Source organism: Streptopelia decaocto (assembly GCF_964273445.1).
Source record: "Streptopelia decaocto genome assembly, chromosome: 6".
Taxonomy (NCBI): domain Eukaryota; kingdom Metazoa; phylum Chordata; class Aves; order Columbiformes; family Columbidae; genus Streptopelia; species Streptopelia decaocto.
In genome coordinates this window covers 66,863,650-66,886,589 of record NC_138660.1, presented here as the reverse complement: position 1 = coordinate 66,886,589, position 22,940 = coordinate 66,863,650, and the positions used below count along the sequence as shown (strand labels likewise).

The 22,940-nt window shown below is 45.0% G+C and overlaps 1 protein-coding gene across 1 annotated transcript in view; it reads left to right on the top strand.

Annotated features, from left to right (window-relative positions):
* CACNB4 (calcium voltage-gated channel auxiliary subunit beta 4) overlaps positions 1-22,459 on the top strand; it is a 55,165-nt gene extending 32,706 nt beyond the window's left edge. Inside the window, exons 8-13 of the mRNA XM_082055106.1 lie at positions 918-976; positions 3,185-3,294; positions 3,990-4,141; positions 5,854-5,949; positions 11,266-11,451; positions 15,037-22,459. Coding sequence (XP_081911232.1) covers positions 918-976; positions 3,185-3,294; positions 3,990-4,141; positions 5,854-5,949; positions 11,266-11,451; positions 15,037-15,297 — 864 coding nt within the window. The 3' untranslated portion in view covers positions 15,298-22,459. The remainder of the gene's footprint in view (positions 1-917; positions 977-3,184; positions 3,295-3,989; positions 4,142-5,853; positions 5,950-11,265; positions 11,452-15,036) is intronic.
* Positions 22,460-22,940: the final 481 nt, after the last annotated feature.

Sequence of the window (22,940 nt, the reverse complement as noted above, 5' to 3'; positions counted from 1 at the left end):
TGCTTTGAACTTAATTAGAAAACATTTGGAATAAACTTCGCCATTGTTCTCCTTTGTTTCACTTTTAAAAACTCGATGTCTTCTCGTGCTTGGCAAATGGACTATTGCAGCAGGTTCAGTTTCCTTCTTCAGCACCTGAAGCCGCAGATGGGAACTGACGATTATTATTGCAACGTGTTTTCCTAAAGTTTATATTTTCTAGGATTGTTAGTATATTGAAATATATAACAAGAGCAACCTCTAACCCTTCTAAATTATTTGCCTCTGTTCAATGTGGAAGTAGATAAGCAGGACACCCAATTTTCAAGTGAGCATTTAACACACGCTGAACGAGCAGAGGTTCTTACCAGGGCCTTTTGTGAACTTAACCATCTGTTAAGTGTTTTGCTGAATTAAGAACCAAATGAACATGAACATGAAATAAAAGCGACACTTCGTTCAGCTTAATTAATGTTGTTAGTACTTTATAGGATATTATTAAACACATTGGAATGGTTCTTTTTGGAAGAGTACAACACGGTGCGATTACTAGCATAATGCAGCGTTCTTGCGTTGGGTGAAGCTCCTCTCTCGACTGTCAGCCTGAGTTGTCCTGGGGAGGACAAGGAGTTAATTCAGTAAAGTCGATGAGTGGAAGCATCCTTTTGTTTCTCTGTGTTAGAACAGTCGTCCAACACCGTCAAAGTTCTAATGGTGTTACACAAAACAAAACCCAAAACACCCCACCAAAAAACCAACCCAAAGGCAGCTGGTCTGTTCAAGCTGCCCTGTCCTGTGCTGGTGCCGTGAAGGGAAGTTCTCGTGAGACGTGCTGATTGCTGGCAGTGTCCTTACCTTCTGCTTACCTCTCTTTCTTACTTTTGACCTCTTTTTCTCCCTGTCCCTCCTCCCTGCTCAATGTCCCTCCCTCTGCCAAGGTGACAGACATGATGCAGAAAGCTCTCTTTGACTTCCTGAAGCACAGGTTTGATGGGAGGTGAGGAATCCTGTCCTTTTCATGCTTTTTCCCCCATGCGTTACTAACTTTTTTTTTTATTATTATCTTTTTAAGGGATGCATGTTCAAAACGGGTTTATCGGCTTTGTCTCAGCACTGAAATGCAGGCAGCCGTGGGGCGGAACACAGCTCATGGGTTACTAGTGCATGTATCTTCATAGCCGCTCTGTCTGTAGTAGGATTTATTGAATTTAAAGAGTAGATAGCTGGCCAGTTCCTTCCATGTCATGGAACAGTTGAGAAAACATGACTAATTACACATAAAGTTTAGTTTTATTCACAAACCTTTGGGAATATGAAGGTTTCTTAAGGAGCGTGTCCTGCAGGTGTGCGGACAGCAAACAGAAATGCTTCTCGATTTTATTTGGAAGTTGTTCTATTTGGGCCAGTTCATTCCAGCACCTCCAGGGAACTTCCAGGCCCCTTTACAGCAGGATGTTCTCGAAATAAAACTGATTACACCCCAGGCCTGAAATGAGGATCAGAAACAACATTTCCACAGGGTGCAGTAATGGGGCTTCAGACCAACACCTAAGAAAAATCAACTCTTAGATGTCCCCAGGAGTCAAAACTACTTCAAAAGGCAGTTTGAAGAAGGAAAGGCTGAGGACCGAAATATGGAAAAAAGTGTGTCGGAACTTCAGAAATGGTGAGGAAGGTTCATCTTGTTCAGCTGGCGCGCTGAGGATGTTTCCTGATGAGCTGCGAGAGGGACCATTTGGGTTTCTCTGTGAGGAATGCAGGCTCGCTCCGTGGCATCTCTTACAGGCACCTTCTGCTGTGTGACAGGTTAGAAAATACCCAAAACCTTGGGTTAGGACAGTGGAAATAATAGTGGCTGTTGTCTGGGAGAGCTGGAGCAGGGCTGATGCTCAAGGTCCCTTTTGGAGCGCAGTGAGGAGATGCAGTGCTGCACGAACCCTCGACAGCCTACACAAAACATTTAACAACGTGATTGCTATGAATCCTTTAGGAGGTATGTTTTTGTACCCTACACGAAGGTGCTTAAATACAGAGAAGAAAACATAAAGCGCACTGGGCCGCTCTCCGGCCCTGTCCCCACCGAGCAAGCTGGGACGATTGACTTTACCTCTGACTTTCCTTTTCAGCTGCTTCTTGGTCCTCCTGCCAACTACGGCTTCGCGGTCTTTCTCCTCCCGCCCTTTCTTTTTCCTTTGTTTCCACCTCTTCTGCAAGGCCCACGTTACCAGAAGAGAAACGGGTGTCCAAGGAGCAGCTTTTCGGAAGAGTTCAGTAAGACCTGGACTGGCGGGGCTCCTTCCCTCCCTCCGAAAACACACTTGGCGTCTGTCGGCTCCTTCTGCAGCTGCGACATCCTCTGCTGCTCAGGGTCTCCAGTACATTTTCTGGCAATAAATTTAGTGATGTATTATGTAGAAAAATACTTGTGCTTCTTTTACCCTTCCATCTGATAATTTCACTTAGAGCTGCATCAATCTTATGCCATTTGGAGTAGCTCCCAGTGATTTCCAGCTTGCTTTCTTTTCCTTATTCATGGCTCTTGGGCTCATCGCACTCCTCCAAAATGGATTTTACGTGGAGTGATTGTGCGGTCTTTGTTTTCTGACATTTGTCAAGTGAAAAGCCCCACCTTCCTTAGGTACAGAAGAGTACAGGTGCCTGTGCCCCAAATTACCTTCCTCCCATCGAACCACCCAACAAAGCGCCTGGAACAGGAGGGTGTGCTGCAGGACGGGTGTCCCGACACAGGCAGGTTTGATGGTGACCAACAGGCGCCCAGCTGTGAGTGACAGGTGTCAAACATCTCAGCAACGTCAGGTTTCGTCCATGACCTGGGAGGAGAAGGGCTGTTGTGGTTACGACTCTGCTGTTCTGTGCACTGTAAGACTCGCATAACTTGCAGTGTTTATGGTATCGTGTGGATTTGTGTGCGGGGTGAGTTGTGAAGGACACAAGTTATCTAATGCATTGAGGAGAACAGCAGAAACTATGTGCAGAGTCTACAATAGTGCAGGGAATAGAAAACAATGTACAGCTACGCAGCATTTCTTTTAGTTGGTCTTTAATGACGCCGTAACTCAGCCATAAAACATGTTGGCGTGGTATTTTATTGTGTTTGCGCTTGGGAATGGAATGTGGCTGTGAAACATGTGCAGGGCACTGAAAAGGTGACTGTTGTGGTTTTGTGCTGTGTTCTCGCTCCCAGGATATCAATCACCAGAGTGACAGCTGACATTTCTCTTGCTAAGAGGTCCGTTCTGAATAACCCAAGCAAGAGGGCAATAATCGAGCGGTCAAACACAAGGTCCAGTTTAGGTAAGACATCGACACGGGTGTAATTCTGAGCATGGTTACATGCTGGAGGAAAGGGACAGCATTTCAGCCAAGATGTCATCGGTTGGGCAATTTTAGATGTGTCTACAGCAGTCAGAACAATGACTATCAGAAATATAATTTATATGGAAATAAATTTCTCCTTTTTCTTCAGACAAAAGTGCTTTGGTGTGAACGTCGCCATTGGTGTCGTTTTAAATGTTACCCTGTCGATTATTGAACATAGACAATTTTTGTGTCTCTAGAATGAGGAGGTCACAGTTCTGCTTTTCACACAGGCTCTTGTTTGAGTTCAATCAGTTACAATCTGAGAGCAAGAGTAGTTGTAAGAAATATCAATGCATCACTTGAAGTAAAAAATTAAGAGTCTTACGACTCCTAATTGTTTAGCAGATGTGGAAAATAAGTTTAGTTTATGTTAGTAGAGACATGTGTTTAATTGTCCACTGATGTTTATGTCTGTTGGTGTTATAAATGAATGTAGTACGTATGTGTTCTTAGGCAATGGAATTGTCTCTATAAAACAATTACTTGAGTAATAGGTTATTTTATGGAAAATACATTAATTCACCTATGGAGTTCATATATTAAATGTGTACAGCCCGTGGCAGCGAAGAGGTGATGGTATTTTAGTGTAAGCGGTGCTGGGTCTCAGCCGCTCCGCTCTCCTTCCCCAGCCGAGGTCCAGAGCGAAATCGAGCGGATCTTCGAGCTGGCGCGGTCCCTGCAGCTGGTGGTGCTGGACGCCGACACCATCAACCACCCCGCCCAGCTCATCAAGACCTCCCTGGCGCCCATCATCGTCCACGTCAAAGTGTCTTCTCCCAAGGTGATAAGGGATGAAGAGCAAGACAGTGAACTTTTTAGATGAAGGGTTGCGGGTTACCAGCGGTGTCACTCAGGGGTCTGTAATGGGACCGGTACAGTTCAACCCTTTTGTTAATGACCTTTGCTAACACAGGAGGCTGGGGACAAAACCTCATCCTGGGGCAGGTTAATGTGCTGTCATTTCCAGAGGCCTTGGCAGGCTGCAAAGAACAGCTCTCAGGAGCCTCTTGTAAGCTCAGCAAAGGCAAATACAAGTCCTCACGAGCAAAGATGGGCCGGTCCTGGCTCCAAGTGGTGGGGTCTCCTTGGGAGTGTTCAGAACTGAGCAGGACGGGCTGCGAGCGATCTGATCCGGCTCCCTGGGAGTGAGGGGCCGGCACAGAGGCCTCTAGAGGTCCTTCCAACTTAAAAAATGCTCCCTTGTTCTATGATCCTGTGATTTTCTTTGAGACTTTACAGAGAAATAATTTCAGTTTCCTGACTTTTCAGCCCATTAAATTCTAGTGATGAACACAGTGAAAAGTAAAAACAAAAAAGAAACATGAACTGTGTGTGTAAAATACCTTCTGTACCCAAAATGAACAGATTAAGTTACAGCATTATTGCCACGTTACTGCTACTGTGGTACTGCAGCCAATCCAGTATAGTTCTGTGTATGTGTAATTTTCATGGTCCTCTAGAAGATTATGCTTGTCAAAAAAAAAGTAGAATAAAGCAATAATTCCCTCCTTTTTTTTTTGGCAGTTGTTAGGGTCAGGATATTGGCACAGAGACACCCATGTTGCACACTGCAGCAACCATATCTGGTAGCAGAGCTCAAGTAGCACCTCCCAGTGTATTAATATTTTAGAAGAGCAGGAATGTTACTGCCAGCAGCTCAGCTAGATATAGCTGCCCATTTCATATTTTGGTATCAGTTCTCACTTTCTGTGGCTCTTTTGGTTTCGATGAGCTTGCATTCAGACCACAGAGCAAGACACGGGGCAAGGCAATGTGGCACAGGCTGGGTTTTAAGTACCTGGAACAGGTATGCAAGTGAAATGCCTTGTCTGGCTGGTTGGACATTAGAGTTACTTGCAGGGAGTCTTTATAGAGAGATAAAAAGATCCATTCAGAGGATCTCAAGGCCTTTTGCATGTTTTGAAGGTTTCCAGGTCATCTTAAAAGGAGCCTATAAGAAAGATGGGGACAGACTTCTTAGCAGGGCCTGTTGCAATAGGACAAGGGGTAATGGTTTTAAACTAAGAGAGGGGAGACTCAGGGCAGACATGAGGAAGAAATGTTTTACACTGAGGGTGGTGAAACACTGGCCCAGGTTGCCCGGAGGGGTGGTAGATGCCCCATCCCTGGAGACATTCAGGGCCAGGCTGATCCAGTTGAAGATGTCCCTGCTCATTGCAGAGGGTTGGACTAGATGACCTTTGAAGGTCCCTTCCAACCCAAACTATTCTATGATTCTATGAAAGCAAAATCACCATTTGCCCTGCATTTGAAATATTCGCAAGGGATCAAATGTGATGCAGAGGAAAACGTGTCCAGCTTTCGGGGGGTTATCAGGAAGGTTTGTGCTTATATTCAAGGACGATGTTTTATCAGTTTTGTTACACATATTAGAGAGCTCCTGAACTCGGTAATCTCCCAGTGGGCTGTCAGGCTGAGCTTTGTGGGGATCCGCGATTCTACAACTCACACTTGCCTCTTTTCCTCCATCAGGTGTTGCAGCGGCTGATTAAATCGAGAGGAAAGTCACAAAGTAAACACTTGAACGTTCAGTTGGTGGCAGCTGATAAACTCGCACAGTGCCCACCAGTAAGTACCGGAGCAAGGCTGAAGAACCGGGGATATGTGCAGTTTTGAAGATTTCTGCTGTGTTGGTCTTTGGTTAGAGCTGAGAGCATACGTTATCAATTTACGGTGATTCAGACAGCCCCGCAGTTGCAACCCTCGACCGGCTTTTATTGCTAAGAAACAAGTTGTCTGATACTTTCATCCTGATTATCTCCTGGCCTGGGTTTATTATGGTCTGGAGCCGGGTGACAGGTCAAAAATGACGTGTAGGGTAAAACCGATGGACCAGCACACGAGGCAGTGGCGTCATTCGTGGAGCAGTGTCAGCGGAAGGTCCCCGGGGGCCCAAGACTCAGGCCCATGGGGTGGGGGAGGCTGCAGAGGGTTCTCTTCAGCTGCACAGCGAGCCCAGCCATGAGTCGTGTGTCTGTGACACCGAGCTGAGTGGGGCAGGTGACACACCTGAGGGGCGGGATGGGCGCAGAGGGACCGGACAGGCTGGAGAGGTGGGACCTGCTAACCTCGTGGGGTTCAACAAGGCCAAGTGCAAGGTCCTGCAGCTGGGCTGGGGACAGGCTGAGGGAGCTGGGCTGTTCAGCTGGAGGAGAGAAGCTCCGGGGAGACCTCAGTGTGGCCTTTCTGGACTTAAAAGGGGCCGATAAGAAAGATGGGGACAGACATTTGAGCAGGGTGTGTTGTGATAGGACAAGGGGTGATGGTTTAAACTAAAGGAGGGAGATTCAGGCTGGACATGAGGAAGGAATTGTTGCCCTGAGGGTGGTGAGAGCCTGGCCCAGGTTGGCCAGAGAGGTGGTGGCTGAACCATCCCTGGGGACATCCCAGGCCAGGCTGGACGGGGCTCTGAGCACCCTGAGCTGGTGAAGATGTCCCTGCTTATGGCAGGGGGGGCACTGGGGGAGCTGGGAACGTCTCTTCAACACAAACCATCTGTGATTCGATGATCACATCATCCCCAACACAGCAGCACCCGCGAGCTGTTCCAGGAACCTCCTCAGAGCACAGTCACTGTTTACCAACCATTTTATCAAAGATTCTGATGACTTGACTGGAATAACCCGCTGCTGAGGGAGCAGAGGTCGCTGATCAGGCAGAGGCAGGTGCTGTGTGGAGCTGAGCTTGGCTCTGATTTGCTTTTCCAGTGCGTAGCCGTGTGCACCGCGGGGCTGGCGGTGCAGGGGTGGCCGTTCGTACCGGGGGGCTCAGCCAGCCCGTTTCTGGCTGCCCGTGCTGCCCGGCTTTCTCCTGCCAAAGGGCTGTGGGGAGAAATCAGGTGAATACAGAGAAATTTAGAGCAGACACTGGGAAGGTTTCCATGATGGCACTTTCACTGAACACATGCAGACAGCTGACCAAAGAATCGTCTTGGAATGCCCGGCCTTGCTGCTCAGATGTTGCTTCTGGATGACTTTGCCTTGTGCCATGTAGACCTTAAAGAGATTGTCTCCATTTCAGATGGGGTTTTTTCTTGATTCGAATGAAAGTAACAAAGTTGAAGCAGCTTCTGGAGTGATGATCCACAAGGATTTATTTCCTTGAAACTTGCCTTGGTTTTGTGTGCTCCTTGCGATTCCCAACTTCACAGCCTCCTCCTCTCTTATTCCCATTGACCACAAAAAGATAATTCAGGCGTTTCTCCTAAAGTACAACAGGACGTGTTGCTTCCTGACCCTTCCCGTTGGTAGGAGCTGAGGTTAAGCTGCTGATTATCGTCACCATAGATCCCTTTGCTCACTGTCTCAGCCTCGTTTTCCGCTTGGAGCAGCTCTGCAAGGTGTTCAAGCCGTCTCGAGTTCACCTGAAGAGCTCAGCTGTATTATGTTTCTCGCATGTAATTTTCTACTGAATTGTTATCTCTTAAAATGGTCCCATTGCCTAAAACAAAATTATATACTATTCTGTAGCACAAACTAATTTCTATAAAAGCGTGTGCCTTCCCAACAGAGGCTGCAAGCCAAGTTAAACGGAGCTGCATCTGCGCCTGTGCGAATGCGGTTTGTGGTGTTTACACCGACTGACACAGAACAATCCGCTGCACGTTCCTCACATTTCAAAAGGTGTGTTTGTTTTCCCACCTGCACGGAGAGGCTTGTTTGCTCTTCTATGCAGCGATTTCCTCTTATTCTACTTAAGTTTGCTCGTGTCAGCTGTAATGAGGCAAGTAGCTGCGTTGATGAAATAAAAACGTGATGTAGCATCTTCTTTGCATCGCAGCGGTTACGTTGTCCGGCCCCAGGATGGGGTAAACTGCCCTAACACCCAGTCCTGCAGGCGGGTTTTATTGCTCAGTACAACAAAGCGGGAGCCCATTAGGATAAGAGAAATGTTTCCAGCTTTCAGACATGCACGTGCTCCGGGTCTGCGTCCCCTCCGACTCGCACCGCAGCCCCCGGCTCAGTTTTGCACTGTTTATTTTCCTTAATTAACCAGCAGCTTTTAAAACCAGGCTTCAAATTATCTGGTAATGTCTTCGGGCAATGAAATCCCTGTGAAATCGCAACAAACACCTCCATCGTTTTAATATTAAACGTGGTCGGTGTTGAAGGCAACGGGTCTGTGTTTGTGTTCGCTTCCAGCAGTAAGTGTGCGGCTTTGCTTGCGATTGTTTAAATTAGGTTAAGTTTAAATTAAAGAGCCAACTGATTTAATTAAGTAAAAGTATACTGCTAAGACCAAAGACACCGCTGCCTGCCTTCTGCACGGTGACCTGCTGCTCCTGTTCCGCAGCTCCAGTTCCTCAACAGGATTTGTTTAAAGTGTAGATACCTAAAAACTGTAAAAACCTCACTTTGATCACTTGCTGAGGGTCAGCCTGGAGTGATCAGACGATGCGGTACGTCTGGACATTTTAAAATAGCTGCCTCTTGGGGCGTATCAAGTTCAGGACCCCCTTTCATTATTAATTCCTCGCTGTTGTTTGTGATGCTGCTCGAGCCGGTGCAGAGCGTGTCGGCCGCGGCGCGACTCCCGCCAGCACAGACCCTGCACGGCTCCAAACAGGAGCTGTGCTCATTGTGCAGCTTTAAATGCATCGGTAATATGCAGTTGATGAGGATTTTAACTTCTGGATTCGTGCCAGTGCTAAGAGAAGGTGTATATCCCTCTGGTCTATTTGACATAACCTGAAGAATACCAGAAATGACACTGTGGCTGAACTAAAATGCATTGATATTGTTAAAAATAGCTGGTACAGCAGCTATGTCTGCAAGTTCAGATCCTCCTCGGGTACATCTCCATCCTGGCCGTTCTGCCTGGGGCAGCTTTTCCCCCAGAGCATCCTTTCCAGACCCAGAGCGCACAGTGTGATTTGGGATTGGCCTGAGCTGTAAACCAAAAGAAATAGAGGACAGGGGCAACTAATTTTATCCTCTTCTTCCCTCCCTCTCTTCTTCGCTCCCTCTCTTCTTCGCTCCCTCTCTTCTTCGCTCCCTCTCTTCTTCGCTCCCTCTCTTCTTCGCTCCCTCTCTTCTTCGCTCCCTCTCTTCTTCGCTCCCTCTCTTCTTCGCTCCCTCTCTTCTTCGCTCCCTCTCTTCTTCCCTCCCTCTCTTCTTCCCTCCCTCTCTTCTTCCCTCCCTCTCTTCTTCCCTCCCTCTCTTCTTCCCTCCCTCTCTTCTTCCCTCCCTCTCTTCTTCCCTCCCTCTCTTCTTCCCTCCCTCTCTTCTTCCCTCCCTCTCTTCTTCCCTCCCTCTCTTCTTCCCTCCCTCTCCTCTTCCCTCTCCTCTTCCCTCTCTTCCTCTGCTCAAAAGGCCACTGCTTTAATGTATTTCACTTAAGAAATACTAGTATATGGAAATGCTCATAACTATTTTACGCAGGTTGTAAGAAAATGTTGCAGTGAATAAAATGCATTGTAAGGAGAGCTGGAAAGAAACTGCTTTATTCCATGGCCCTTGCAAACAAGGGTCTTCTTGAAAGATTCTTTCCTCCCAAATACATAGAAATGGAACAATTACAGTTTAGCTGAGCAAAGGAGGAGCAGCGCAGGGAAACCGCCTGCTGGTCTCGGACCAGAAAATGGCAACGTTCACTCCTTATTTCAGAAAACACATCTTCTCTTCCAAGCGTAATATTGTACTGGCAATATCTTCCAAAGCAAAGTATATGTAAGCAAATCACGGTCTTTTATTTCCTAACGCTAACGTGTTTGAATCACTAACTTCTTCCACAAATGATGGTGTGAGCGATAGAGTGGAATATGTAGCGTATCAATGCGTGTTTAAATAGTAAGGGAGGGTGTAAAGGGTAGAGATAAATTGAGGAGCAAAACGAGCAGCAAAAACCACTGAATTAGACCAAAGGATGTAGTGTTAAGAGTATTATTATTATTATTATTATTATTATAAGAAAACTCCAGGCTTGCTGGCAGAGGAGGAGGCATTTCTCTGCCCTGCTAAGAAGAGAAAATAAATTGAAAAATCAATAAAACGGCTTTACTATTAAAGTAAGTTCTGGACTAGACTTGGGGCAGACAGTACATACATGATCAAGGTGTATGATAGATTCATCGTGCAGTTTTATATCTTATTCTGGAGACATCAGCTCTCTGTGTATTGGACAGATCTATAACCAGGCGTGGAGGAAAGAGCTGCCTGTGCTTTGTATCGGTTGCTTTTCACACCTGCAGCACCTGCCCTTGTTTTTCGTTTCCTGTGCTATTTTCACAATAGTTTTTTTCCACTAAGGCGCGAGTTCAGATGTGGTACAAAATCTCACCGCTGAAAATATGTTTCTGTTTCTCTTGAGGGACTCATAGTGGTTTGTTATGCTGGTTGATTAGGATGGCTGGTTATCAGCAGGGTGAGGGGGCTGGGTGAGTACTGGGACTTGCACCAACGCTCTGGTGCCGACCACAGTCAAGCGATCGGTAAGAAAAAGGTTGTACTGGCATGTTCTCACAGATTTGAGAACAGAGGTGCTGCTTTTGATCACTTATAGAATCATTTCAGTTGGAAGAGACCCTCAGGATCATCGAGTCCAACCATAACCAAACTGTAGCACTGCCCCATGTCCTGAGAACCTCATGTCCGTCTGTCCACCCCTCCAGGGATGGTGACTCCAGCACTGCCCTGGGCAGCCTGTTCCAATGCCCCACAGCCCTTTGGGGAAGAAATTGTTCTCCACATCCAACCTCAACCTCCCCTGGGCAACCTGAGGCCATTTCCTCTCCTCCTACAAAGCCCCTCATAACATTTTCTTTGGCAGTCCCCATGCTCCGATTCTCACTGATTGAATTTTCAGGGAATAACACGATGAGAATTAACGTCTCTTCCTTTTCACCTCTAACGTCGTAACGGCCCCAAACTCTGTTGTCGTGCTCAGGAAATGTTTGACGTCATTCTGGACGAGAACCAGCTGGAGGACGCGTGCGAGCACCTGGCGGAGTACCTGGAGGCGTACTGGCGGGCCACGCACACCACCAGCAGCACCCCCATGACCCCCCTCCTGGGCCGCAACTTGGGCTCCACGGCGCTGTCGCCCTACCCCGCTGCCATCTCGGGCTTGCAGGTACGAAAACACGTTTCAGCCCCAGACGCCGGCGCGGATCAGGTGGGCTTTGTTGAATCTGGGGGGAAATAGCACGAGGTGTTTTATCGAGCGTGACTTATGTTTTCTTCGTGAGTTATGACTCCGTTTGGCCACTGCCGGCACTCAGACATGAGCAGAGGCAGCGGTGGAGCAGCAGCTCGGCAGCCGAGCGCCGGGACTGCTCTTGCTTTAATAATAATAATAATAATAATAATAATAATAATAATAATAAAATGGCCATCAATTTTCTGGCAAGGACTTAGTTCTGGAGCAAGATTTAAACGCCACCCTATCAAGTGGTGTTAGAAAATGGCCTTTTTTCAAATGGTTGCCAATGGGGCCCTTTCAGATTGCGACGAAGCACGTGCGGCGTCGCAGCAGTTGAGCCAACAGCTGCTGCATTTAGGAATGCGGAACGGTGGCTGTAATGATCCCTTTTATTTCTGCCCTCATAACTTCACAACACATTCACTTTTGGGTGGAAAACTCCCATGCTTGTCTCTTGTATGAGCAAAATGCCTTCACCTTGCTGAGTTCTCTGAGTGTGAATAAAATACATCTTTTTTTACCCATTGAGAAAAAATTCTGACCATTTTTTTCCACAGGGATAGCTCAAAATCGGCTGAACTTTGAAACTTCAAACGTGGCATGTAAATAGTCCTTAATGAGAAGTACGTGCTTTACTAAGTTTGAAAAGATAAAATGTTTTTGATTAATAGCTACGAATGCTTGAGAGGATCAGCATTGCAGCGAACTTTGAGAGTGGCAGAAGTGTGTGTGTGTGCCCTGGCAGGAGTGTGATCTCTCTAATGTATGGCGAAATTAGAGTTGAGCAAGTGACGTGTAACGAATAACTGACCTGACAAATTTAACCTCTGTTCTGCTTGTAGAGTATCTGGAAGCAGGTAACAATTTTGAAGGAAATGATTCATTGTTCAGTGTTTTCAATTAACATGGAGCTGTTTTTCCTGTGAGAGGATCGCACTGCACTGGAGGTGCATGATCCCCGATGCTCACATTTCTAACGCTGTGCTTGAGTTGATTAGGATCAGTAAGTCACTGTTTCCTGACTGCTGAATGCACAAGCACTGTTCTAATTACTAATGACATGCACATGTAAAATGTTGTTTCCATTTTCACTTGCCTTACAATTTCAGTTTTCCATCCCTTCATGACAATAAAGTACCATGTGCAGAACTTTCACCTCTTCAGTTTCATTTTGCAAACTGGATGTATGCACAGAATTTTTTGCAGGCATTTATTTCTCTCTGATCAATGGACACCAGCAGTGACTGTGCAATGTTGCTCCATTTACTTAGGGAAAACTCACACTGAAGATGAAAATCACCCCTGTGCAGTGGGCTGGCTGAAGGTACGCGTCACTTAATCCCCGCTTCCCCCTCACCGTGGAGGCTTAGGCGGGACTTGAGCGGTGCTAGTTCTCTGCAGAGGGGTAACTTTCTCCCTGAGTGAATGCTGCCCAACCAGAGACCGCAGGGTCAGGAGTGCCGATGTTCCGCGTGCTTATCTTGCAGGAAAGATTTCCATCATCTCAAGTGGATCTGTACTAAGTCAAGCCTTTGGCAGGATTTGCATCAGTTTTAACTGTAGTTATGTGATGTGGTAATTAGCGCGCTCATGCAAATCCTAGGAATTAAACCAGCTTAGGTACTTATGATGTATTAAGAATTTATACTTCTTATAACCTTCTGACTCCATCTCCTGATACCATGGGGAACTGAATAGCAAAGGCCCAGAGCCTCGTGTAACAGTCCCTCCGAGAATGGTGCAGATTTGCTGGGATAATCTGTATGTAATTTACCTAATCAGGACTTGGGAGTGTCCCTTTGGTCACTTGGAGTTTAGTTTACTGAGAGTTGAACCTTCTGATTTAACCTAAAGTCTTTGGGCTTCACAAAGGTCATCAGGCTGAAGCTAAACTCTAAGCCCTGGTTAGCGCTAAACCTACGCAGTGTAGTCTCATTTCAACAAATGGACTTAAATCCTGTACTTAAAGATTTTGGGGAAATGTGTTTCTTAGGCTCTGGGCGATTTGCATTTTAAATCCATTACTGCAGAAAACACAATGCAGCTCATTGTTTGGCTTGCGCTGCAGGGTCAAGAGTGATGTGGGGCATAAGAGCAGCGTGCAGGCAGCCCAGGTTTGCCAGGCCTGCGCCTCTCGGGAGGCACAGAGCGGGATCAGAACGGCTGCACAGTGCGGCAGAGGTGCGGGGAGGTTTCTAGAGGGAGCAGAGAGGTAAATCACCGCAGGGAACATAGAGGGTGTGAGCACAGAACGTTAACGTTGCAGCTGATGAAGTGGTTCTATATCAAAATAGTCCACCTAGGTCAAATAAAGCTGAGAAGTATAATTTGTGAAGAAGATAGGTGGATTCGGACATACAATCGCTACTAAAACATGGCGCTATAAGGAAAACTTGGGAATAACATGGTAGAAGCCGCTGCTGTCTGCAGAAGGGCAGGTTTCTCTGCGCCAGCTCGTTAGGCGGCATCTCTCCGTGAGTCACCTCGGCAGCACCGACCCGCAGCGAGAGATGCGCCGCGGCGTCGGCTGCGCTGTAACGTACACCCGGCCCAGCCGACGAGCCCTGCGCTGTAAATGATGCAGCGAGGGAGCAGCAGGAGGAGGAAGGTTGGATAGCGCAGGGAGCACGGGGCAGAGCTCCAGCGCCAGAGCAGCGGCCGGTGCTGGGCACAGGAACCCGGGCCCCCGAGCGCGGCCGCGTTCCCTTGGCCATCACGGGCTCAGAGCAACGGCGTTGGGGGTGTAAATTAGAGAAAGAAAAGCGTTGAGCGTGTTGGCTCTGAGAGGCTCTGCCTCAAGAGGTTTAGTGTGTGCTTACAGCAAATAACTTTTTTAGGCTGTTTTTTCATTGTGCCAGTTAACTGACAAAAAGTATGAACTGATTTTGTTAATGTGACAAACGTAGCCCGTTACCATTATGGGAACATGAGGAGAGCAAAGCCCAAACGTTTAAATTAATAAGTTATCTAGAAAAGGATATTCTGTCAACATATTGAAATATTTTAGTTGAAAGAATTTGTTAATATCTAATAATTTTAGCCGCCCCTTAGCTGCCTGATTTCTTTTGGTCACATGAAGGTTTTTACATAGGGCTTAGAGCTGCACCTTTTTAAAGAAAAATGACAAACATCTTCAGATGTTTTCTAAAACCACAGAAATCAGCGCTCAAAATTTTCTAAGCAGAATAGAAGCATGAATGTTATGTTCATGATCAGAGAAAAGTGATAAATGCTGAATACATCAGCTCACTTTTCATGCTAAACGGCCTGTAATCTGAATATGTAACAAGGTGAACATCATCCGGCACACACTGGAACACTGCGGGGGGTCTGTTCCAGCTCTAGGAACCAGCCTGTTCTTGTATCCCATTCCTGTAGCAAACAGATTTTAATAGAGAATGAATAACAGAAAAGTGGATGGATTCTGAAAGACCTCAGAATAAGTCTGAAAACGAGGTAAAATGATGTCAGCTGCTCTTTGTGTGTGTTAACGCTTGGATTCTTTGGCACCCGTAGAGCCAGCGCGGGAGGCACAGCAGCCACTCCGCAGAGAACTCTCCCATTGAGCGGCGAAGTCTAATGACCTCAGATGAAAATTATCACAATGAAAGGGCTCGGAAGAGCAGGAACCGCTTGTCTTCCAGTTCCCAACACAGCCGAGATCACTATCCTCTAGTGGAAGAAGAATATTCTGACTCGTACCAGGACACGTACAAACCCCACAGGACCCGCGGCTCCCCCGGAGGATACGGCCACGAGTCGCGACACAGGCTTTGAGTTCAGACCCTGGGGAAGAACGGGATTCATCAGTCGAGAACTTGCCATAATGTAGCTAGGAAAAAGAAAATCTCACCTTAATTTGGCAGGTGTAACGCGGTCATACTGAAGTTGCGCTCTGCTGTCATTTGATGTTAAGTAGGGGGCAAAGAAAACCAAGTGACCATGCCCTTACGTTTATGCCCGATCATATAGGCTGTTTTTTTGATTTATTTTCTTTTTAGTACAGCATTTGCATTTATAGCCATACTTTTTCTTGTCGTTAGATATTAGACACATCCGTTTGTAATTTAGGGTACTTAGCGAGGCACTTATAAAATAATTTCCTGTGCTGGAAATTCCAAATGACCAGTTCCAGTTGGAACCAATTTATAAACCAATTCCTGTTGGAATTTGGGTGAATTGACTGGAAAGTCGACTTGAGCATGTTGCAACTAATTGAAAAAAAAGACACAAATGCCAAATCTGAAAACGACAAACGGCGGGAAGGCAGAAAGCTGCGCTATTTGTTTGCTGGAAGCTCAATTTACATTGAAAGTTAGAATAAAAGGATTTATTCTAACTCCTTATTTCCAGAATGGCTTTTTCAGACAAACCAAATGTAGAGTGTGGAGAGTGCCAAATATCACAAATTATTGCAGCAGTGGCAAAATACTTTCCAGTTTGCGATTATTTTGAGACCTGGTGTGGATGTTGCAGTGAAACCATTTCTTTAGTTCAGCCTGTCCTGATGAACTACGACAGGATCGGGGAAACAAACAGGAACACCAACAAACTGCACAATAGTTTGGATGGTTGCAGGTTGAGAATAGTCTTCTTTTTTTCCTTTCCTCTCTTGTTTACCTGAATGCAGCTCGTAGTCCCAAAATGGAACATGAGTGTATCATACAGAATAGGTTTTTTCTCCCATTTTTAGTATTCCGCCTTTTTAAATGGACAATACGCTCTTCTTACCCAGTGTGTCCAGTACATCTGGTACCTCCTTCTGTCTTACATCTCTCAAAACCCATCTTGGAATGTCTGGAAACTCCAGCATCGCACAAGAACTCTCCAGAAGATCGGTTCAAATTTCAGTAATGAAACCTGAGGGAAGGAAGTGGGGTTAAATAATGGTAAAGGATGAGCATTTCAAATAACATCTTGGTCAGGATTAGGTTGCGATATCAATGGAGTATCAGAAACAAACCTGCTCACGGTGAAGTCGCAGAGCTGACATCTTTGATTCAAAGAACTTGATAAATCTGGAGAAATTGCTGCCTTACTTCCTAACAATCACTTCTTGTCACCTGCTGATCTCCAGTTTCTTTAAACAGAGAAGTTAATGGGATTGGACCTTATGTCTTACACGATCAGTGAAGCCTTAGATCCAACGTGATTGAAAATTTGACCATAATGGACCATTTTGTAAAACCCACTGATGTCTTTAAGCAGAGAATCCAGAAGCTCCCCGCTGCTGCATTTTCTAAGATTGACAGAACAATACTGAACCTGCATTTTTTTATGCAGGTTCATGCCAAAACTATATTTTTTTCAAAAAATGAGGATCATTAACTTTTCTATTTGCTTCTTTTCTTCCCAAAGCCTGCTAAAAGTCGGCTTTCAAAGCATGTAGCACTGAGTGAACTTCCTGAATATTACGGTTTCTTCTGCTTTCTGGACCAGTTGGCAAAGATCACTGGTATTTTCCACCACTGTTGAGTCTGGTTATCTTCTTGATGTTACCAACGAGAAAAGTCATTCATCCCATATCTGGTACAACCAAAACCGAGGTGCATCTCTAGAGGCGTTACAAGATTGCGGATGCATGCTTCATTTTCTAAACACCGGCGCTGCCTAGAAGGCGGCTTCACACCACCCCGTGATTCCAATGGGCCACTTACTGCGACAAAAGAGAATCCATGTGTCCCTTGGAGTGACCGAGTTGAGAAGGGATATGGCAGACCTGATCCTGTTGGATTTTCTCTGGCCAAATGCCTGCAGATTCCAAACCCAAAAGCATTTAGGCTGAGAAAGTACAGCAAGATCTGGGCCGGGAATGGCAGCTCCAGCTGCCTTCTCCGTATTTTCTGCTCTAGCACAGTGGAGCCTTCTCCAGGAATTTTTCCGGCTCTTTGGTACATGTACAGCACACATACCTGCATGAGAAAGAAGGCATTAGGCAAAGACATTTTTTTCTATAAGCTTTAATAATTAGTTTCTTGTTTGTGTGCATTAAAGTATTAATTGCAAAGGATGCACTGAGATGTATAAACCTAGATTAGACAGCTGTTTCTTCTGTGGTAGCATTAGGGATCAGATCATTTAACCGCTTGAAGATATTTGCATTTGAATGGCAGGTAGCTGCAAAGCACCTACATATATTTTCTAGTAAACAAGGTTACTGCTTTATCATGAAAAAAATGGCATTTATTTCTAGAGCCTTGTTTTGAAGTCTTCCATGTCACGCTCGTGAAGGGAAAGACGGACACACCACGTGTGCACGGACCCCATCGCCCGCAGCAGCTCAAGTGCCAAAACTCCCTCTCTTGGTTCTCACCCAAACACGCTTGCGAGGGAAGTCGTGTCTTGTCTTGCAAGAACCCGCTGGGTTCCTTCCCTGGGTGGGTTTGAGTTCACTTTCCTGCCGCGTGTGTTAGTTCACCCTCTCCTCTCCCACCACCCATCCCATTTTAATATAAGAAACCAGTTATCGGTGATCCAGCAGGTCTCCTTGCTTGCTGGCTTTTTTATTCTTTGAAGCTAGATAGATCTTTAAGTACAAATATACCGAACATGCTGATAGATTGTTAATTTATTCTAGATACAAGCTATGGGAGCTCTTTATTTTTCAAAGTAAATTATTTTTAGGAAGCGCGATGATCAGTAAAAGCTGCGATGTCGATCAGGAGATGTTAACTCCTGGTATTTGTACAGGAACTTCAGCCCTGCTTGCCAGCTCTAGTGTGATGTATCATGCAACGGCGCTATAGAAAATCGCGACATTCATATATTCCTCAATGAATGCGAGTGAGGCGAATTTCATTTTCCAGTCCTCATACCACTTCTTGTTCTTAAAATATTATTGAAGATCAGAGTTGTGCTCGTAAGCTCTGGCTTATACAGCCAATTTTAGAAATGTTTATAAAACGCTAATTTTTTTTTAAAGGGTTTTTTTTTGTTGTTATCTGAGTTTTTCATTAGGACACTTTTGGATTAATGACAATTTAGCCAATAAAGATGATAACAATCTCAATATCTAAAGACAATGCATGTCAGTGCATTCCTACATTTGTGAATGAATTAACGAAGTATTTTAAAAATCTGGAAGCCACTTTAAAGACAATTGATTGTTAAACTTTTAATTTCAAATACTTCCTATTTGGCAAGTTGTATTTAGCAGATGAACAGGTTCTTTTACTAGTTCCATAGATGAGCATTTATCCCATGGGACGTGCTAAGATCTCTGTCATTAATTAAACTACAACTCGCAACCAGTTTTCTGAGTAGATTATGAAATGCTGGTTAAAGGAATGCGACTAAAGCTGTTCTATGTCAAATTTGAGTTTCTAAACTATTGGCCAAATGAGATGATCATTTTCTAAACGGGTCAGTCTGGCAGTTCCTCTGCCTGTGAGCTGCCGGCGCAGCACAACCTGACACCGGGATTGTGTCCTGAAAGACGGTCTTGGCACAAAATCAGGTGCTGCCCCTGATTTTGCGCTGGAGTTTCTGGAGCAAGTGCTGTCCTGTACTCACACAATTCCTCAGCTACCGGCTGCTCCCCCTGCTCCCGATCCCAGGTGCGTTGGCCGTAACTCTGGTGGGCCCAGATGAGCGCAGTGAGCGTGCGGACGCGGGGGCGGCGGTGGCACTCGCGCTCTCAGCGATGGGTTTGCTGCAAATAGGATAAAGAAAGTTTTACTGCGTTTTCCCCAGGTTTGAAAGCTGCTGCTGAAGTTGGTGTTTGGGGTTTAATCTTTTGTGCTTCTTGCTTTTCAAATAATGCTGAATCCATACGTAAGAGGGAGAGAAGGACGAGGAGGAGGGGCGGCTGGAGGGATGAGCACACACCGGTGCTTCCTCTGGATCCACGTTCCAATTGAGTGCAAATCTTCCCAATTCTGTTTGGTTTTCATACTGTAGACTTTTCTGAAACGTCCCAGAATCTCATCTCTTTAGTGACACGACCATTCTCAAAATAATACTGCTGATGCTTTATAGCACACTGATTTGGGTAAGTTAGGGCTTTCATTAGTCATTTTTTCATTAAGAATGTGCTAAATGAGCCCTCTACAAGGTTTTTTCTGAGTTCAGTGCTAATGAATCCTGGCCTTGATTCCATAGTCTTATTTTTTTTTTGAAGCAAAATAATTGGAGACCACAAAACACAAAAGTTCAAATGCCTAATTTGTAAAATGCCATTTATACAAATCTGGTTTCACTCCTAAAAAGCTGTATTTTAACCTTGGATACATGGGGTTCTGCTGCCATGTCATTTGCTGCAGTTGCCCCTCTGTCCTTCAAATGGTGGTTCTACAAAGAGTAACGAGACTGCGAGATACTGTAACACAGCCAGTTTTAACTTGGGGGCAATTATGTTCCCACTACCTTTAAATTATGCCAAAAGAGAGCATATTATTTGACATTGTCATTTAAATAATCTCTGTTAGATTGTTATTCAAGTCCAGTTGATATTCTATAGAAAAATAAAGGTATGTCTTTAAAATACAGGGATGTTTGCTAGCGTTGTAAAATATATGTAAAGAATGAACTTGGAGAAAGAGCTGAAAATGCTACTCAGTATCGAAAATTGGGTTAAAATCTCTTTCATGACTTGTGGAATCAATTTAAGAAGTCGAGAGAAATTGAATCTATAGAGGGAATTTTGGGAGAAGGTAGAAATCGCGTTAAAATAAGAGCGTGTCACAGCCTTACTCCTTTGTGTGTGGAGCTGGGAGCAGCACCGGCTCGGTCCCTGTGCTGTGGAGTAGGTTTTGCCTTTTCCTTCACGTTTCTTGGCAGCAAGTTACTATGTGGAGTAGCTCCTATAGACACCTACTACTGGCCACAGGGTTTGTTACTCTCTCCTCTGAGAGTTGGCATTTGCAAGGTCTGGCCGTAAACGTCCTATACTGATTATCACAAGCCTTAGCAGTATTTCCTGAAAAACAAAATGTGATTAAATGTAACGCCACAGTCCCCTTTGGTATTAGTTCTACTCTGTATAAGCAGTAGAAAATATACTGAGAAAATATATTGTACAGTACAGAATAATATATTTTGCCAATGGTGTAAAAACAGAGCAAGGAAAAAGAAGCACATTTGTAATAGCACAAATTTTGAATAATTCCACTAGTGTATCTGGCGTTGTATTTTTTGGAAAAAAAAAGGGTAGATTTATTGTGGATTTATTGCATTTTTGATCAGTTTAATGTGCTGCCTGATAGTTCAGCAGTTGGTTTCTGAGCCTTGCATTTTGCACATGGGATTGATTTTTCAAAACTTTGTATTCCTTCCATATTAATTAGTGAAAAAAAGTATTTTCATATTAGAAAGTCCACTGCGTTCATTTCTGCTGTTTTCCTCCTCAAAGCTGAAATTACATGAATAACCTCTAATTTGGGCCAGTGTATAGATTTCGGCACACGACTACTGAGTGTACCACAGATACAGAAGTAACCCAAGGTTGGGAACAAAATACTCCCAATAAATAAGTTTTGGGGTCTACAGAGCTGCTTGTTTTTGTGTATGGGGCCAGGGAGGGAAGGATGTGACACCGTAAGAGCCGTGGACGAGTCCACCCAGAACTTCCACTGATAGGGCTGAGAATTTAGAAGGTAAAAGCAGGCGAACAGAAGGTTCAGGCTGAGGCCCGTGGGGTTTTGACGTTTGAAATTCGCCCGATTCTCTTCTCGGTGAGGTTTGATGAGAACAGCATAGGGAGGGAATCAAGGGAAATGCAAACTGTACGTAGGCGTGACAAGCAGAGGGGTGAAGAGAGATGGAAACAGTCGTGCAAACTGTGGACCTTGGGCTTCTCAGACCCCAGCAAATCTCTGTTTGTCACCCAAACTGGTTCCCAGTGCAGCGCCGCCTCCAGCCGCACTGGGAGCCGGTTCAGTCACGCTGGTAAAGGCGCCGCTGCCTTTACTACCAAAAAATCCCCACAAATTGCTGTTTCTTTTCTGCTGATTTGCCCCTTTCTGTTTTTCCTTCTATAGATACTGTATGTGTAGCATTCTACAAGGCATGCTGGGTAAAATATACTATGCAAATGTGTACAGTGGTGCATGCTTTGCTCTCCCTCCGCTTTTAGTGGCTTTCCAAGAAAATTTAAAACAAAAAAAGTGTGGTTATTTTTGTGATCAGAATCATTTAAAAAACGAAAATGCAGACTGCATGCTGATAGTATCCTCATTTCTATGGACTTGTTTTATGGAATTTAGATGTACAAAAATGAACTGCATTACAATAACTTTTCTACAATAAATGAAAAAAACTACAAACCGTTGAAAAGTCTTTGAAGTCTCTTTGTATTCTGCACTCGAGATTGGATAAAGCTCGGAAGAGAAAATGGGTATTTTTATGGTTTGCCAGTAGCTTTTGGCAGCAGCTTCGTCGGTTCTTTTAGTACGAATTAATGAGATTCTGAAGAAGGGGACGCATCTGCTCTGTGACATGAATGATGTTTATTTTTAAATCTATCTGCTCTTAAATAGCTGCAACTCAGAAATACATAAATACGTACAATATCTCAGTGTTCCGTCGAGAAGTAAAATCCTTCCAGTCAACTGCAGGATTCTCATGGACATCAGTGGTATTCGGATCTGGTCCTCAGAGTGATCTCAGATTAACTTAAAATTGGTTCCTAGACAGAAACAAGTATCAGAATGATGCGGGGTATGAAGGCTTGAAAGAATAACTAAAAGAATAATGAAATACCATTTATAGTAGCTTGAAAACAAGAAAGCACTGAAAGCTGGTTCCTCTAGCAGAGAGTTCCCCGCCAGCCTTTCCTGGGCGTTCTGTGGGGAGCCTGCCCTCCAAGGACAGACGGACATTTGCCAGGTAAGCTGCATGTTACATATGAGTTACTGATGGCTTTTACACCTCTAATGCACATGCAGGGCTTTTAAAATTCTGTTTAATTCTCTTGTCTAAGCATACAAAATGGGAGATGAGCACGGGAGTTTTCATCTAAGCTGTTAATAAAGAGCTTAAGGCCTTTCAAATAAATATAACAAAGCAAAAATGCATTGTGTGTTTTCATACGATCCTAGAAGAGTTCCTAAGCCACCTCTCTGCTCGACATGTTGGGGTTTGTTCTGTATTTCCCCTCTGCTCTCCTACCGTAGGCAGCCGCTGCACTTCTGCTGCGTTGAGATGCTCAGGTCACTGGGAACAAAACATACATGAGCTGAAGAAGGCTTTTCAGATATCCTGGAGGAGATTGTGTAACGATTCACAATAAGCTACGCTGCTCCGAGTGTTCTTAGAAAGCAGCAAAGGGAAACCCAGCGCTGGTGTCAGCAGGTAAAAAAGCAGCAGCACAATACAGGCTACACCAGGCTGCCATAAAAATGTCTTTAATGATAATTGAACTAGCATAGGGAAGCCAGAGATGAAATCTCAGTGGCTTCCTAGTCCTAAAATACATCTTATAT